Source organism: Topomyia yanbarensis, chromosome 2 (assembly GCF_030247195.1).
Source record: "Topomyia yanbarensis strain Yona2022 chromosome 2, ASM3024719v1, whole genome shotgun sequence".
NCBI lineage: Eukaryota > Metazoa > Arthropoda > Insecta > Diptera > Culicidae > Topomyia > Topomyia yanbarensis.
The window spans coordinates 293,249,714-293,262,180 of record NC_080671.1 but is presented as its reverse complement, the minus strand read 5'-3'; the positions used below and the strand labels follow the sequence as shown (position 1 = coordinate 293,262,180).

Sequence of the window (12,467 nt, the reverse complement as noted above, 5' to 3'; positions counted from 1 at the left end):
TAAAAAAAATTTCGATTTTTTTGGCTCAGTACAATATATAACCCCTTTAGGAAAATTCAGTTTTCCCACCACAATTTAGATATTTTATTAACAGAGCATTAACAATAGTTCGTTGGTATGTGTATTTTATGGGCCATTTTTTCGCTTTCCCATTGATTTGGTTTGAGATTTCTAGCACTGATGTTGTCCTATACTGATTTGAGCGATTCTCTGAGTCCTGCCACTATCCCATGTAGTATGTGTTATCCAAAACATCGCGAAGCATCAAGTTCTAAATGTTCTCAAACGGTATAATATCCGAAGAGAGTGATAGGAGTTATAAGAAATGTCTCATCACACTGTTAGGTGGATTAAAAGCGTTTTTATCATTTCCCATTGCCAGAAATATGACCAAAACATGTAATCTATTATTAACGCCAAAACGGCTTATTTTAGGTCAATAGTATCTTTGGAGAATTTAATGGAGGTAATATTCCCTTTCTTTTGGTATTGTGCTTTTGCTGATTAATCCCCCTATGAGTGAGATATATTCACAAATTTTCTTGGAAATGATTATATCGAAATGATGTCTTCAGCAAATTTGTAGCTCTTACTTTTGCGAATAACTTTACTGAAGACTTCAAATATCTATTTTGAATACTTTAAAAGTTATGGCTTGTTGTTTGTGGATTACTCTTTGTCGCCTATTTATTGTACAATATAGTAATAATCCATTGAAATAAGCCAAACATTATTTCAATAAAACGAATTTTGTATTTAATTTTTCTATCTACAACCGCTAGAAATAATCACCGAACACTTCCAAGTTGTCTGGAAGGAACTTGATAACTTATCAGTGCAAAAATGTTCATTTGTACGAACCTTCTGACTGCAATTTTTCTAACTTATAACCATCGGATCGATCTGAAAAATATCGGAAAATGAAAAGCGAAATAAATAACTACAAGCAACGGCGTAGCGACGAGAAGGTTTTGGGGTTTTTACCACCATACAACACCCCCCCCCCCCCCCACCACACCGAAAAAAATTGGATTGAAGTTGAAAATTTATTGATGCTGACTGATTTAATTCAATATTACAATAACAATTATCTGATCCGTAGATTGATAACCTGTTGTTGTAGACATCATGAGGACGTTTGATAAATTGTCGGAATGGGGTCCTGATATGTAACTCTATTGGTTTTGATTTCACAGTTGTCCAATTGCATCAATATCAAATTCCTGCCTGAAAACATTCCAATAGAAAATTCCAGAGTTCTGTAATCAATCATAATCCTCAGATTTATTTTCAAATTGAGCTCGTTTTTGTAGAGATGTACTGTAATAAGGGTCTTTATTTAATAGGAAGCGAAGTTAAAATTGATTCAATGAAACATAGAACTGCTCACCAAAAAAATGCATAACTTTCAACATTTGCTAAAAATGTTTTTGCCTTTCTCATTCACTCTAAAATTCGTCAATCTAATCCCGACCTGGAGGGCCGAGTGTCATATGCCAATCGACTGAGTTCGTCGAGATCAGAAAATATCTGTGTGTGTATGTATGTGTGTGTATGTGTGTATGTGGAAAAAAATGTGACCTCTGTTTCTCAGAGATGGCTGGACCGATTTGCACAAAGTTAGTCTCAAATGAAAGTTACAACCTTCCCATCGGCTGTTATTGAATTTTTTATTGATTGGACTCCCGGTTCCGGGGTTACGAGTTGAAGAGTGCAATCACGCAGCAAATTCCCATATAAACTGAAATGAAAAAATTTCAAAACCAAATTTGTATTTTTGATGCCAAATGACTTGAAAATGCATGAAACATTGAGATGTTTGACAAAAATTGACTTTTTTAGACTTTGGTACATTTTTGCCTTTCTCATATAGAAAGGTTATGCAATCACTCTAAAAATCTTCAATTATACCGGCCCGAGGGGGGGTATGCAGTGAGGGGTTGCTACTTTAAAATTAAAACTAGTTTAAAATTTCTTAACAAGTTGAAAATTTTCGGCAAGACCTGGACCTCCCGGATCTTTCTCCATGATCCGCCGCTGGTTTCAAGCGATGTTTCAATATCACATAGTATCTCAAGATCGTGGCTGTCGATCGATTGTATGTATGTGCAAATCGTACTAAACATGTAATATTCATTTCCACCATTGTATTGAACATAACCAGCCATGGAATCGTAGTCTGGACAAATGAGAAAAGCACAATTGCACCACTAGGTGGATTAAAACAGGTTTATATTTTGGGAATGCGTCGAGTTGAGACGAAAACGTAATATGATTAATAACGAGGATGACACTTTCCGTATGTAGAGAGAAATTTATGAAAAATGACGATTTCCATTCGACTCTAGCAGGTTCTGATCAATTTTGATGAGCATTTGATTTTTGTTGTATGACCAATTATATGTATAGGTCAAATGTTTAAAAACAGTAATTTAAGGTCAAGATAGCATCATTTTGAAACCGCCAATTTCGGAGGTTTAGTATCTTCAATGAGTTATATAAACGTTAAACAGCGCATCATTTGATAAAGTAATTTTGACGGTATACCGTCCAAGAAGTATTTATGGTGAATTTTCTCAGGTTAATATTCATGACTACAATAAAGTTTCAACAAATTCGCTAAAGACACGAACCTTGTTACTATTTTCTGGAAAATAATTCTGCATAATTTTAAAACTTTAAAATTTATGGTTTCGGAATTATGCCGTTTGGACAGTAAGATCGATTTTCACCAAACCCCCTCCAAACCGAATTTTTGGCTACGCCGCTGACTTCAAGTAAGTAGAAACCACAGTTTATAAAGAACAGTTGCGCAAAGACTGAAGCAAATCTACCTATTGAACACTCAAAACGTCTACCTATCGGACACGAAGAATAACAATGCTCGAATGCGTGGGGAGTATCGTTATTATGTGATTATAATTATGAGAAAAAATTCAATGATGTTGTTGCGTCCGCAAATTAGAAGCATTATCATAAGCGATCCCTTCTCCAGACGACAAATTAGAACCCAGCAAATGTAGCAAGTTGCACAACAATGCACTATAAAAGCACACCACACTCGCAATAAATTATCAGTTCTTATCAAACCGTCTAGCCGTTCAGTTCAAATATACCTACCTACCTGAAATCGTGACACACAGCATTCTTCTTCATCCGAACGGGACCAAGCACAGAATTAAATAGGATTTTCCACTACGTGTAACCGTTGGTTCCATCATTTAGATTTTTGATGTAAATAATATGTGTTGTTTGTTGAACATTCACGTTTCATGTGCTACAATACACAACAGTAAGTAGGGAAGCTAAAGGGTGCGTACCGCTGTAAAGAGAGTTTGCCATCTTTAAGAGAACGTATGGCACTGATCGCGGATGGCGCGAAACTTTTAAAAATGGATTGCGGATAAGGAATTGGAGGGAAATGCAACCTGAAATTCTTATAAAAGGACCAGAAGTTCTCAGCTCTGGTCTCTTTTAATATCAGGCGTCCGTGTGCTGAAGTTTAACTGGTGAAGTGTAGTATACCCCCCCCCCCTCTGGGGCGGGAAGTTTGTTTAAAGTGTATCGATTCGTTCAGGTATTTAAAGTTTTACTCTGAAGAATCGATTAGATTATTTAGCAACTTTGCGTTGTCATATTCTTCACCAGGACCTCTTAGTGCCTCTTAGCGCCGCATCAAATCGTTCAGCACACGGTTCGGCACGCGAATCCGGGAGGATTCCGCGCCTAATCGTAAAGGACCGTCGTTCGTCATCCGGCGCTGCGCGCCTCTGCTTCATACCCTCGGGCAAAGGCTCTAATCGCAAAGGAGGGTCCCCTCTCGGTGGTGGCCATTGCGGTTAGCCGCGGTCACGCCGATGCTCGCCAAGGAGGGAAGACGCCTGCCTGCATCCAAGCCAGCAACGCCCGCTGGTCCGTCCACCCGCTGCATCTGGATCACCATCGTACCGGTACCGGGGCCTTCATCCGGCCAGTTTCGCCGACGTCCGCGAGGGGATCTCGCCCGTCGGCATCGTCAGCGTCGCGACGCAAATCAACAGAAGCAGCAAAAGTATGGTACGTTGAGTGATAGCAGTAGTGCACACGCCACATTAAAGTAAAAATTGTAAATTACACCCCACACACTACAAATACACCTGAATAAAAAGTTCAAGAAAAGTGAATGTTCTTAGATCTTTGTTCTTGATCCGCGTAGCCCTTGATTACCCGGTAGCTAGCCGACCCTGCGATACCAGCAATTGAGTCGGCTCTGCCGTAGAGCCTTGTTGAATCGTTTAGTCACAATTGGCGCCCAACTAAAAGTCCGCGAAAGGTAATCAAGGGTTCGGTAGAGTTCAAAAATCTAAGGATTTTTCCGACGGGAGGTGGCAGGGATTCGTGTAAAGCACGAATGTTTGTGCCCTTTCACTGCTCTACAAGAAAAGATAGTGAAAGTGACGATAAAACGCGATAAGAGGTCCTGAACGCAAAAGAGGACATGCTGTGCTTTTTAAAATCGTTTTCCGTGTGAAGAAATTCGTGGTTTTTGGTTTGCCTTGTGTGTCGTGAAACGTTAATTTTTGTTCATTCCATGATCAATCATAATTTTGCTTTACATACTTTACCCAATATAAATCAGATTAACAATAGCCAGAGGCGACGCGTCGGTACGTTCAACCTGTTCACTGAACAGGTAGGAACAATCAGACGACCCAAAACGAATTTTGGTTTGACATTACAGCAGTAGCACGTTAACCTTTTTGAAAGTAATAATCTCCGAACCTGGAAGTTCGATAATCTGATCTGAACGATAAATCAACCTAGCATCTCCAGCAGTGCTTTCCTATGACCGGTTCAACCAGAAACATGCACGCATCTCGTATTCTCATCGCATGCTCTAGAGGGAGCAGCTGCATTAGCGACGGCTGGAATAGCAGTGTAAGTGTCATGGCTCTTTCTATTCGCTTTTGCACCGGTTCAAATCAAATATGGAACCAGTGTGCATTGCTACGATGTACATATGGGCGTTGGAGCTGTGTGCAAAACGAGAGCGCTTTATAATTTTCGTACACTTTGCACCGTACGTTCATAGCTGTTGGTCGAACACATTTTTTTCTTGGGTAGCCTAACAAGAAGCTTCTGCCCCTGGGGCATACTAGTTACAAGCGCGTATGTATTTGGTTGGTTCAACTATAATAATGAACCGTCTACTTTTGCATCAAAGAAATCGTTTGATATTTGCATTTACATGCTAAAAATATGTCTACTGAATGTGTAAAACAGACAAACTCAAATCAGGGGTTGTTCTAATCATGAACGCGTGCATGTTAAATGCCTGTTTGCTACGATAATTTGCGAGGAAAATACAACATTCAAATTTATATCAAATTTGAAAGGAAGAAAGGTATTTTCTTAAACCGGTTGACAAATGTTTCAATCCATCTTAAGCAAAAGGACGAATAATTCTCGGTGTACAGAAAATAAGATTCTACATTGCAAGTTAATTCAAATCATGCAAACGACATATAAGTTCTAATCTCTTTATACATGGTTGTATTGCTTATGTTTCTGTTAAGAAATCTTTTTCAATTCTAATTAAATGGCAACCTTCTCGGATATGTTATATATTTTTTGTTCTTTTTCTACGGTAAATTAAGTATTCTACAACAAGTTTGTTGGACAATTCACTGGTTGGAATTTGATCATAAATTTGTTTTGGTCAGCGAAATTTTCTGTCAACGAACATTTTTCATTGGTTCTATTCGTTAGATGTTGGATGAAATCGACAACGAAAGAATCAGCTTAACAGAAATGTCTCATAGAGACGATTGTGACGTTTTAAGGGTCTTGGTGGTATAATGAACAGGTTGACGGTGGAACCACCCGTCGCCTCTGACAATAGCACAATTTTAATATACTCACCAGCAATAATTGAATCATTCATGGTTTTCGGCATTTTTGCTTTGCTCTATCCCGCTTTAGATCGGCACACAATAGAGCGCACCGATGATATAAATTGAACCTTAAAAATTGATCAGTACAAAAATGATCAGAATACGCAGATCGGTTGGATGAGGATCAATCTACCTACGATCCATACCAATCTGCTAATCAAAATAAAATTGGAAGATTGCAATTGTGCATAGGAAGTCTTACTTCAGGACAGTTGCTCCCCGTTGGGTACTGATAGCAGTCCCAACCAGTGTAATACGCCCGGCTTCCATAGCCTGGGTTAATCTAGTAGTGAAATTGAACCTGGATGGTTAAATATTGAAACTTACCGCAAAGATAATAACGCGGGGAATAGGTGAAGTTTTAACTGCATAAAATTTTGTCTAAAATGATTAGGCGGAGAATGAAGTTCGGACCATTTGAAAAGATAGGTTCGGATAGTTTAAAAAGAAGTTTATTTCGATCATTTACAGGAATTTTGATGGCCGATCGGGCCAGACCGTAAGAATTGAACGGCAGGATCGGATGTTGGCTATGGCCAGAGGGTACGGATGAAGTTTCCAATTTTTCTCTGGGGCCGACGATTTGGATCCTGTGATCCGTTTGTTTGCTGGTTGGTCCCATGGCATCATAAGTACTGTAAAGGAGAGAAAGAGAACAATTAGTTTGGAGAAGGAACAATAATCAAACACGGAAGGAATAAAAGTTGTGTCAGTCCGTGTTGCTTGATTTACTTACCTTTTCCATTCCATCATGGGCATCCATAGTCGCACTGGCCGATTCGGGGATGACGAAGGGGTTAATAATTTTGCCCTTTATCTGTGCGCCGACGGTGGAGATGCGATGAGGGGATGGCCCACTTAGTAAAATTGGCCATATCTGCAACAGAAAGAATGGCTCAATTATAACATTCAATTATTTAATAATGTGCACTTTTACTTACCTGTAGTGCATCTTGCAAGACAAGATGGCTTCATGGTTAATCCCGGGAAGATTTGGTGGTTACTGCAGGTCAATCTTTCGCAGAAAGATTGCATCCTGGCAGCAAAACACCACCACTGTTTATGTCCTAAAAGAGACAATTTTTTAACAATGAACCGCTGCCGAAGGCTAAGTTTCGATATGTTCATTGATAATTTATCACTTACCTCGATTTTCGTTGAAAATTTGGCCGATTTCAACGATTATTGCACTGAAATTACACTTTTAGCACTTTCGTCACTAAATAAACATTGAGCATAACGATATGCTCCCATGACATTGGTGTGACGTTTTGTAACTGACGTGAGAAACGTCAGGTTGCCCGCCGGTAGACTTGCCCGCCTGGGGGTTTGCCGTGGGAATCGAAAGTGATCTAAAAGTGTTGTACATACATGTAAATAGGGTTGTATACTATTTTGTTGCTAACTATTGTAAATAGTTCGTCCAATTATTTAAAATGTAGTATTTTGTTTGTATAGTTGTTTTGTATATATATATAAATTTGATTTGTATATATTATGTTTGAATTTTTAATTTGTATATTTGTTATTTTAATATGTTTGTAAAGTATATTTATGATTTCGCGCGTTGTAAATATGTTGTAAATATTGTTTGTAGAATTGTGTGTTGCCTATTCACGAATCAATTTGAGCCGAAGATGATTTTAAGGAAGCATTTGATAAAAAATGTTAAATCACTTCGTGCTTTCACATTTTTTCACCGGAGTAGTGGATAGTGTAACCGTTGGTTCCATCATTTAGATTTTTGATGTAAATAATATGTGTTGTTTGTTGAACATTCACGTTTCATGTGCTACAATACACAACAGTAAGTAGGGAAGCTAAAGGGTGCGTACCGCTGTAAAGAGAGTTTGCCATCTTTAAGAGAACGTATGGCACTGATCGCGGATGGCGCGAAACTTTTAAAAATGGATTGCGGATAAGGAATTGGAGGGAAATGCAACCTGAAATTCTTATAAAAGGACCAGAAGTTCTCAGCTCTGGTCTCTTTTAATATCAGGCGTCCGTGTGCTGAAGTTTAACTGGTGAAGTGTAGTATACCCCCCCCCCCCCCCCCCCCTCTGGGGCGGGAAGTTTGTTTAAAGTGTATCGATTCGTTCAGGTATTTAAAGTTTTACTCTGAAGAATCGATTAGATTATTTAGCAACTTTGCGTTGCCATATTCTTCACCAGGACCTCTTAGTGCCTCTTAGCGCCGCATCAAATCGTTCAGCACACGGTTCGGCACGCGAATCCGGGAGGATTCCGCGCCTAATCGTAAAGGACCGTCGTTCGTCATCCGGCGCTGCGCGCCTCTGCTTCATACCCTCGGGCAAAGGCCCTAATCGCAAAGGAGGGTCCCCTCTCGGTGGTGGCCATTGCGGTTAGCCGCGGTCACGCCGATGCTCGCCAAGGAGGGAAGACGCCTGCCTGCATCCAAGCCAGCAACGCCCGCTGGTCCGTCCACCCGCTGCATCTGGATCACCATCGTACCGGTACCGGGGCCTTCATCCGGCCAGTTTCGCCGACGTCCGCGAGGGGATCTCGCCCGTCGGCATCGTCAGCGTCGCGACGCAAATCAACAGAAGCAGCAAAAGTATGGTACGTTGAGTGATAGCAGTAGTGCACACGCCACATTAAAGTAAAAATTGTAAATTACACCCCACACACTACAAATACACCTGAATAAAAAGTTCAAGAAAAGTGAATGTTATTAGATCTTTGTTCTTGATCCGCGTAGCCCTTGATTACCCGGTAGCTAGCCGACCCTGCGATACCAGCAATTGAGTCGGCTCTGCCGTAGAGCCTTGTTGAATCGTTTAGTCACATACGAAGAATTAAATTTGAAACTTTCCATCAATAAAGAATTAAATTGGAACAGTACTTCATACAGTCCACACCCGAGAAGATTGCACTTTGGTTTGTGCATCCCCCAGCTGTCGAAGAGAGTGTCCCGGCGCGGATATTTTTCTGGTCCTTCGAGCCGGATATCAACTCCATTGGCTTCGAAGGAAGGGTCGATCATCCGATCGAAATCATCACCATCGCTCAACCGAGCGTCGTTTACGGACTAGCGCGGTGCTGGCGTCCATCCCGCTCAGCCGAGCAGCCAAACGCGATTGGCAGAATATTTCCTGATAAAGCTTGGTCCGGTTGTGGGTGAAGTTTGAAATCGTGTGTCACGAGAAAATCAAATTGTGAGCGGTGAAAATTACGCAACGTCGGACACTATATGAACAAATTAGTCCAGACATACATAAAAAAGTGAAATTACGCAAAAAACTTTCTCAACAGCGCACAGTGATAGTGAAATTGAACTGCTCCTGTTATTCACGGGTAGATTGAAAAACCCGCAAGTGAAGCTGTAAGCGTTGTTCCTGGCGTTTCCCCGGGATTGTCGTTAAAACCTGCTTATGTAATTCTCGTCATTCTCTGGGCCTTTACGTGAAAACCTGCATCGCTAAAGGGGCTTGGCAGAGTGCTTGAGCAGACACGTGGTTGTAAGTGACTGAGGTAGTCGTGGCTACGGTGAGTACACTGGGCATTCTACAGTCTGCAGTTCATTGGGAGTAGGAGTCGTTTTCATCAAATTTGAGAGTTGTGGATAGTGGTGGAGGGTCCTTTAAATTCCTGAATTGTGAAATGGCAAAACTGAGGGAACAATCTAAGGTGCTAAACGTCACCACGAATTCAATCTTGGCGATAGAAAAGTTTATAAATGGTTTCGATGCTGAGCATGATTGTGATAAAATTGATTCGCGTGTATCTAGACTCGATCAGCTTTTCGAACGCTATATTTCTACCTCAATAAACGTTGAGCTGCTAACAAATGATGGTGCAGAAACAATGATCGACTTTACCAAACAAAGGGATGAAATGGAGGAGAAATATTATCTGCTGCGAGATTTTTTGTTATCACACAAGCCAAATAACAATAGATCTGCCGCTATGGTGTCTGCCCCTGTATCATCAGTTGTACGATTACCTAAAATTGATTTGCCTACTTTTGATGGTGATATCAATAATTGGATCCCGTTCCGAGATGCGTATACAGCTTTGATCCACAGAAATAACGATTTGCAACCAGTTGATAAATTTCATTACTTTATGGCCGCGCTGAAGGGGCCTGTGAGGAAGCTATTAGACATCATCAGTATTACAGCAGATAATTACAAGGTCGCGTGGGATCTACTCGTTGGTCGTTACGATAACAAACGTTTGTTTATTAAAAATCATATTTCCGATCTATTTGCTATTGAATCTGTTCGAAAGGAATCTTCTGATTCTATATTGAGCCTTGTTGATCAGTTCGAACGCCATGTGAAAATATTAACGGCATTGGGGGAGTCGACCAACTCGTGGAGTTCTTTGTTGGTGCACATGGTGTGTGCTCGCCTAGACAAGCATACTCTGCGGGAATGGGAGAAGTCAACAGGTGATATAATAGATGAGATTCCGACGTATGAAGAAATAATCCATTTTTTGCACGAGCAAGCTCGTATTTTGCACACGTTGAATAGTGAAGTAACAGGTTTCCACACTAACTCAAAGGAAAAGCCTCGTTTTTCTGTCGCACATACAGCGACAATCCCTAACACATCCACCTATCGCTGTGCTGTCTGCAGTCAACCGCATCGAATTTACGAATGTGAAGAGTTCAAGCGTAAATCTGTCGAGCAGAAACATGAAATTGTCCGCAGGAAGAAGCTATGTTGGAATTGCTTATCGTCCAGTCACATGAGTCGTGATTGCCCATCGAAACCCTGTCGGAAATGTAACGAGAAACATCACACTTTATTGCATCAGTCCTCCCTCAGTGATCGATACGCACTACCTCAATCGAAACCGACTACTGCTGGCTCGCAACCCACAACCAAGGGCAGCAGTAGTGACTCTTTCACCTCCACTCCATCCGCCACTTTCACTCAAAAATCCTCGTCTAGTCACAGCCCACCATCAGAGATAGCTACGTCACAGTCCAGACCCATCACTTCGAGACCTGTTTCTAATGCCATGGCGGCATCTTGCGGAGCTGTATACACAACCGTGCTTCTTTCTACTGCTGTGGTCAGAGTTTTCGGACCTACTGGGAAGGTCACTTTTGCCCGCACTCTCCTGGATTCCTGTTCAGAAGCGAATTTCATCACCGAAAGAATAGTGCAGCTTCTAGGATTGAAACGTACCAGACAATCTGCTATCATATCTGGAATGGGCGGCTCGACAGTGAAAAGTGTACATAATACCGTTGCTTCGTTTAGTTCAGTGGATTCCTCGTATTCTCAAACATTGACATTTAGCATCTTGCCCAAGATAACGAATGATCTCCCCGCTAGACCAGTCGACACCTCGCGTTGGAAAATTCCATTCAGCCTGGTTTTAGCAGATCCTGATTTCGCCTCACCGCAGAAGATTGATATGGTTATTGGAGCACAACTGTTCTTCACTCTTCTTCGCGATGGTCAGCTGTCTATTGCTGATGGGCCTGGAGTTGACCAACCTTTGTTGCAACGCACTGTACTTGGATGGATAGTCAGTGGTCCTGTATCTCAAGAAGCTCCTTGTTCTGATTCCACCAATGTTGCTCTGTTGTGCACGTCAGATCATTTGGACCAACAACTTGCCAAATTTTGGGAGATTGAATCCTGTCCCGACACTCGAGGCCTTTCCAAGGAGGAACTGGCCTGCGAAAAGTATTTCACTGAAACCACCACCCGAGACGAATCTGGCCGATTCGTCGTACGACTTCCTAAAAAGGAAGATGTTTTGAGCCAACTGGGCGACTCAGAATCTACTGCACTTCGCAGATTTCATTGGTTGCAGCGGCGATTAGCAAAAAACCCTGACCTGAAGGGTCAATATTGTGATTTCATGCACGAGTATTTGGCGCTTGGGCATATGATTCCCGTAGATTCGTTGCCAGACAACACCCATCCACAATCGTATTTCCTTCCTCATCACGCAGTTATCAAACCAACCAGTACAACCACAAAATGTCGTGTGGTTTTCGATGGGTCCAGCAAGTCTTCTACTGGAATCTCTCTGAATGATTGCCTTATGGTTGGGCCAACCGTACAAGAAACTCTCTACTCCATTGTGATTCGAATTCGAATTCGAGAAATTGCTTTGGTAGCGGATATCACCAAGATGTATCGCCAAATTTGGATACACCCTCATGATAGTACCCTGCAGCGAATTTTCTGGCAGCATTCCACGGATTCGGAGGTAAGACCGTATGAGCTCACTACGGTGACATATGGCACAGCCAGTGCTCCTTATCTGGCAACTCGCTGCCTTCAACAGCTGTCATTCGATTATTCGCAAAAAGAAGATGATGCAGCAGCAAAAATCGGAAAGGACTTCTATGTAGATGACTTTTTGAGTGGTGCGTTGACGAAGCCGTCAATCTTCAATGTGAAGTCCAGGATATTCTTGGCATCGCAGGGTTTGAGCTGAGAAAATGGTCATCGAATTCTTCCGAAGCACTCTTTCACGTTCCTGACGAACTAAAAGACAGCAGATCAGTTCTCGAGATTGATGGTGCAGCCGAAAATTCCA

General features: G+C 41.5%; 1 protein-coding gene and 1 long non-coding RNA gene across 2 annotated transcripts; one reads left to right on the top strand and one right to left on the bottom strand.

The window, feature by feature from the left end:
• Positions 1-6,397: 6,397 nt before the first annotated feature.
• On the bottom strand, positions 6,398-7,386 carry LOC131679284 (uncharacterized). Its single transcript, XR_009303821.1, has 4 exons — positions 7,080-7,386; positions 6,875-7,000; positions 6,670-6,810; positions 6,398-6,568 (listed from the first exon to the last, which is right to left on the bottom strand). It is a non-coding gene; the product is annotated as an uncharacterized LOC131679284 (long non-coding RNA).
• A 2,168-nt stretch (positions 7,387-9,554) lies between these two features.
• Positions 9,555-12,365, top strand: LOC131680444 (uncharacterized). The gene has a single exon (XM_058961159.1). It carries the CDS (start codon positions 9,555-9,557, stop codon positions 12,363-12,365), a length of 2,811 nt encoding a protein of 936 aa, XP_058817142.1.
• The last annotated feature ends 102 nt before the right edge of the window (positions 12,366-12,467 follow it).